Source organism: Lampris incognitus, chromosome 7, assembly GCF_029633865.1.
Source record: "Lampris incognitus isolate fLamInc1 chromosome 7, fLamInc1.hap2, whole genome shotgun sequence".
In the NCBI taxonomy this organism is placed as follows: domain Eukaryota; kingdom Metazoa; phylum Chordata; class Actinopteri; order Lampriformes; family Lampridae; genus Lampris; species Lampris incognitus.
Genome location: NC_079217.1, coordinates 65,505,114 through 65,511,953, shown reverse-complemented (window position 1 = coordinate 65,511,953; position 6,840 = coordinate 65,505,114). Strand labels below are relative to the sequence as shown.

At 50.1% G+C, this 6,840-nt stretch overlaps 1 protein-coding gene across 1 annotated transcript; it reads right to left on the bottom strand.

Annotated features, from left to right (window-relative positions):
* On the bottom strand, positions 1–930 carry LOC130115319 (olfactory receptor 52D1-like). The gene has a single exon (XM_056282927.1). The coding sequence runs from the start codon at positions 928–930 to the stop codon at positions 1–3; it is 930 nt and encodes a 309-aa protein (XP_056138902.1).
* Positions 931–6,840: the final 5,910 nt, after the last annotated feature.

Here is a 6,840-nt window from a genome sequence, read left to right as displayed (position 1 = left end):
TCAGCCGAAGGCACTGACCTTGGGGGTGAACATCTGGGCAAGGCGGGTCCGGATGAGCTGCAGCTTCATGCCGTATACGACCGGGTTGAGAAGGGGGGGAACCACCAGGAACTGGGCCGCCAGGATGTTGCGCAGCGCCCGCAGGCTGCTGCTGTTGCCGTAGCGGGAGTACATGGCGTCGAAGACCAGGGACGTGGTGAAGTTCCCCAGCGTGACCAGGTGGGGCAGACACGTCTGCATGAACTTCCTCCTGCTGTCCCTGGACCTCAGCGACGCCCGCACGATGTAGCCGTAGGAGACGGCAATGAGCGCGGCCTGCGACACGTGCGACACCGTCAGCAGGAAGCCGTAGATGTTGTTGAGCATGGTGTCGCTGCAGGCCAGCTTCACCACCTCCCAGTTGGTGCAGAAGATCTTGTGGATGTGGACGCCACAGATGGGCAGCCGGCCGGTCAGCCCGACGCCCACCGCTGTCTCCAGCAGCGTGAAGGCCCAGGTGAGGAAGAGGAGCTGGCCCACCCGCTGAGGGCCGACCAGCGCCTGGTACTGCAGCGGCTTGCAGATGGCCACGTACCGGTCGTAGGCCATCAGCGTCAGGTTGGTGAACTCGCAGAAGACGTAGCAGTAGACCGCGAAGATCTGCGCGATGCAGCTGCCGTAGGTGATGACGTGGGCGTCAGCCAGAAGGTCGTGGAGCAGCTTGGGATAAAAACTAGAGGCGCCCAGTATGCCATTGACGCAGAGGTTGCAGAGGAATATGTACATGGGCTCGTGCAGCATCCTCTCCAGGACGATGGTCAGGATGAGGGCCAGGTTGACCAGGATGGTCAACAGGTAGAGGAGGAGGGCGAGGGTGAAGTAGACCTGCCTGTTGCTCAGAGTCTCATTCAAACCCTGAAGAACAAACACGATCTCGGAGTTGTTCCCCATTTCCCACCTGCGTCGGACAGCGTGTCAACTGAGGCTTCATCAATTACCCATGATGCCTCGCGGCCTCCGGAGACAGCGTGTCCAGTCCCCGCCAACACGCCGCGGACAAGAGCAAATCACAACCGACCGTCGGACGTAATCGTTAAGGCCGGAGTCCGCCTCAGTGTCCTGTATCATCAGCGCCCCACGAGGAGTCGACGAGAAGGTCAAAGGTCAGCAGACACCGCTGAGGGTCGCAGCTGACTCCGTCCCGAGCAAGCTCCGCGTGCAGCCTTTATAAAGCCGGGGACGCAGCTGGAAAGACGCGGAGAAAGTGACAGCTGTGCCCTGAAGACGTCGCCCCGTGACGTCATCACACCAAGGACACTGTTTCCAAAACAGACGCCGAAGCATTTGATTGACAGGTTGGAGAACCAGCCGCTCAAAACAACCCTCGGGGCGCTCTCCTGTCACGCCCGACCGGCCGCGTGAGTGACGTTTTCCTTGTCAGGGGACAAACTTTTTTAGTCGCTCCTGTCTCTCTGGGTGCTAATGAGGAGCAGAGGCTCTCTCTCGGGCACTGCTGGTTCCCCCCCCTGCCAGCAAGCTGAAGGTACAATCCTTCAAATGCAAACCAACCCACAGGACAGCAAGCTGCTGTCACTCCCACCTTGGTTGACAGGTCTCTTAATGCAAGCGCTTGAAACAACTACATCCGGGTTCCTAATGTGCTCTGACGCTGTTAGAGGTTTGTTCACACCTCTAATGGTCGTACACACTTGTATTTTCAGTCACCATGGCTCTAGAAAGACACAAAATGCTAATCTTACGCCTGTAGGTCAAACTCCTCCGTGACGTAGGTTAACTGTAGTTGGGCGGCACGGTGGCCCAGCGGTTAGTGCTGTCGCCTCACAGCAAGAGGGTCCTGGGTTTGAACCCCGGGGTTGTCCGACCTTGGGGGTCGTCCCAGGTCGTCCTCTGTGAGGATTGCGTGTTCTCCCCGTGTCTGTGGTGGGTTTTCTCCGGGTGCTCCAGTTTCCTCCAACCATCATAAAGACATGCGTGTTAGGGTTAATACTCCTGTCTGTGCCCCTGACCGAGAGGCATGGCAGGACCAGCTGGAGTTGGTCCCTGGGTGCTGCACCTGCCCACTGCTCCTAGCTACACAGCTAGGACGGGTTACAAGCAGAGCAGACTCTTCCCACGGAGATCAATAAAGTATCTCGAAATCAAATCTGAGATGCTCAGGTCATCACAGACTGGGCCTTGGATGACCTTCACCTCTTGTGCTTGTGTGAAACCTCCTGATGGAGGCTGAATCACCGAAACAACAGGTGGATGTGATGAACCACCTGTTAGAGTGGAGAACCAGCAGAGGACCTGGTTGAGAACCGCCGCTTTCAAAGTCAACTGGGCAGCTGCTGGGGGAATTCGTAACCTCATAAAATGTCAGTTTCCTATCCCGAGCCAGGGTCACTGGATCACCGTAGACGAGTGGAAGTAGCTGATAGTGTATATACACTTCTCTAAATTCCTTCAACTGAACATCATTTATTCACATTCTGGTTTAAATTTCAAACCGGAGGCGGGGAGGGAGTCATTCCTGCGCTGCACAGCTATCACACGTGTGTGTTCATGGAACAGAGACAAACATAAAACCAAGAACGACAAGAACACATACATCCAAACTAACACTTATAGCCACCCATCCACCCATCCATCCATCCATTATCTGAGCTGCTTATCCTGCTCTCAGGGACGTGGGGACACTGGAGCCCATCCCAGCAGTCACTGGGCGGCAGGCGGGGAGACACCCTGGACAGGCCACCAGGCCATCACAGGGCCCCCAGGCCCCCAGCCCCGCCCCCCCCCCCACCTAGGAACAATTCAGTACAGCCGAGTCACCTGACCTACAGGTCTTTGGACTCTGGGAGGAAACCCATGCAGACACGGGGAGAACATGCAAACTCCACACAGAAGATGACCCGCCAAGGTTGGACTACCCCGGGCCTTGAACCCAGGACCTTCTTGCTGTGAGGCGACCGCGCTAACCACTGTGGCACCGTGCCGCCCCACTAACACAAACTATATCTAAACTAAAAAAATCACTGTCCAGGAGGACAAACGCCAGCCAGGAGGACTGTCGGAACTGCCGGTCTGCACGGGCTAGCAGTTAGCTTAGCCTGCCCCGCTTCCGCGTCCTGTCAGACCGCCCTCAGTGTTATCGGAACTGCCGGTCTGCATGGGCTAGCAGTTAGCTTAGCCTGCCCCGCTTCCGCGTCCTGTCAGACCGCCCTCGGTGTTATCGGAACTGCCGGTCTGCATGGGCTAGCAGTTAGCTTAGCCTGCCCCGCTTCCGCGTCCTGTCAGACCGCCCTCGGTGTTATCGGAACCGCCGGTTTTTGTTTGCATGTAAATCTTCAAGATTGTGGCTTTAAACGTAAAGCTGTGACCAGACCTGGAATGTTTGAAGTGAATCTCTGTCAGTGTGCTGAAGGTTCTCAGGAGGCAGGAAGCCAGCTACCTGCTTCAGATTCTGCTTGACTGGTTCTTCTTCAGCTTTAACCTCAACACACTCCCAGTCTACCCAGTATAACGGTTTGTTGGCTACTAGGCGATGCCCAGTGCAACCACAGCCCTCTGCCGGATGTGTTTCCAACCAACCTCTGAGTTCTTGTCCTACGGTTTCATTCCTCGTCTCATTCTTATGACGGCATGTTAAATGGCGGACAAGGTTGTGGGAGATTTGTGAAGGAAAGTCCTCGGTCATCTCTCTGAGGGTGAAAGGTCATTTCTACTCCAAAACATGTTGATGTTGTTTTGACCACCAACACTCATTAAGAGTCGTTAGTGACTCTTCCTCCCTGTGAGACAAATTACTGTAGCAGCCTTCAGCCAGTGAGACCAGTCAGCCTAAACACACCTGATCACTGGTTTAACTGGTCACATGAGACCGAGGACTGGAACGACGTCCTCTCTGAACGCTGCAAAAACAACAACAGTCACTACAGACAGACACAGATCCCAGTCCTCATTGAACCATCTCACCTCTGTTACTGTCGACAACAAATCAACCCAGAGCATCATCACATATGCTACCATACAATACAATCCTGAATATCCTATACACACACACACACACACACACACACACACACACACACATATATATTTATATATATATAGACTGACAGCTGATGGTTGCTCATGGCATGAAACAGGCTGGTACTGTCTCATAAAGAATTTGCTTGACTCACTGGATTATATATATAGACAGAGAGATGTACATATATTGCATACTACTACTACTACTACTACTCTCGCGAGAGATCACAATGTCATCTGCAAACATCATAGTCCACGGAAGAAGAAGAGAAAGAAGACATCATTCAGAGAGAGACAAAAGACACGTGAGAGAACAGTTTGCAATAGACAATAATCTATACACGCTAATCCATACATGCTAATCCATACACTATAATCTATGCACACTAATCCATACACTATAATCTATACACGCTATTCCATATGTTATCATCTATACACTATAATCCACACACTATAATGTATACATGTTAATCTATATTCTATAATGTATACATGCTAATCCATAAACTATAATCCATACACTATAATCTATGCACGCTAATCCATACACTATAATCTATGCACGCTAATCCATACACTATAATCCACACACTATAATCTACACATGCTAATCCATACACGCTAATCTATGCATGCTAATCTATATAATATATACACGCTAATATGTACTCTATAATGTATACACTATAATCCACACACTATAATATATACATGCTAATCCATACACTATAATCTATACACGCTAATCCATACTCTATAATCTGGTCATCAGAACAGAATTTGGTAAATGCATTGAGACAGAAACTGACCCACCATGCAGTACAGTACAGGTCTAGTTGGACCTGCAACGTGTATTTTGGCTTGGTTTATGAAGTAAATGTACACAGTGTGCTGTGGACGCTGTAGTGAATGACTATTGTGAGAAAAGGAATTCTTTGCAGTCAAAAGTATAATGAGGATAGAATTGCTAAGAAATGATGCTGTGTTAAAACAGAAACAGAAACAGAACAAGAAGATGATCATAAAACTAAATTACAAGAGCAAAGCCCTCTTTCCTCCGCTCTGTTAGTTCTTCATACAGTCAAAGGGTCTCTTTCCTGACAGGTGGTTTCTTACTGAAGACAGCGTCTCTGGACCGCTTCACCCAGATTGAAACCCACTGAAGGACTGGGACTGGGACTGGGACTGGGACTGGGCTCTAACATTTAGACACACTCATGGCTCTAGTTTCCGGGTCATAGTGCAGTGGAAGGTGTTGGCACTAGTGTGGCCAACGGGATCGCCAGGTCATTTTGCCGGGGCTTAAGCCTCGAACTCGACCCCCCCCCGCCTTTTTTTCCTCCCCAATTGTATCCGGTCGCTGCTCCACCCCCTCTGCCGAGGGCTGCAGACTACCACATGCCTCCTCCGATAGATGTGGAGTCACCAGCCGCTTCTCTTCACCCGACAGTGAGGAGTTTCGGCGCAAGCGATGTGACGGTATTCTAGGACAGTATTCTGAGTGGCTGCTACTTATGTCATGGAGACGCCGAGGTGTCCAGTAAACCCTGTGTACCAGGTTAAACTGTAGGGGTTTGTGTCAACTGTTGCAGCAAAGTGACTGAGAGCCATCACAAACCAACTTCCATTCAGAGTCCTCGAAAGTGTCGTCAGCGGCCATTTCCCATGTAACCTTCGCATTAAGACCTTCGCCTTGTCAGGCTCACGAGTCTGTTATAGGCAAAGGTTAGAAAGCCTGTAGAATGGTGTTTGTCTTGTATCATGATATCTATGTGTAGATCCTCTAAAGGGGCGAGTTCCCCACCCTGCTGGATTGTGGTTTTCGGAGATAAACAGTAAACAGAAGCAGTGACCTCCTTCTGTTTTGGTTTGTTGTGTGGATTAGAAGTGGGGAGAAGGGAGCGGCCATGACAGTTTATGAAGGAGTGTCAGCGGTGAGAGGCCACAAGGTTTTGTTATGTTTCTGTCACGTGTATGGTGCATTCACACCACACACGGCACATTTTAGCACAGTGGTCTACTACTACTACTACTACTACTGCTACTACTACTACTACTACTGCTACTACTACTACTACTACTACTACTACTACCGCTACTACTACCACTACTACTGCTACTACTACTACTACTACTACTACTGCTACTACTACTGCTACTACTACTACTACTGCTACTACTACTACTGCTACTACTACCACTACTACTGCTACTACTACTACTACTACTACTACTGCTACTACTACTACTACTACTACTACTACTGCTACTACTACTGCTACTACTACTACTACTACTACTACTACTGCTACTACTACTACTACTACTACTGCTACTACTACTACTGCTACTACTACTACTACTACTACTACTACTACTACTGCTACTAGTACTGCTACTACTACTACTACTACTACTACTACTGCTACTACTACTGCTACTACTACTACCACTGCTACTACTACTGCTACTACTACTGCTACTACTACTACTACTACTACTGCTACTACTACTGCTACTACTACTACTACTACTACTACTACTGCTACTACTACTACTACTACTACTACTACACAGCAGATCAACCGTTTCCATGTCGTCCTGTCCTCTGCATCTTCCTCTGTCACACCAGCCACCTGCATGTCCTCCCTCACCACCTCCATAAACCTCCTCTTTGGCCTTCCTCTTCTCCTCTTCCCTGGCAGCTCCATATTCAGCATCCTTCACCCAGTATACCCAGCATCTCTCCTCCACACATGTCCAAACCATCTCCATCTTGTCTCTCTTGCTTTGTCTCCAAACTGAGCTGTCCCTCTAATATAC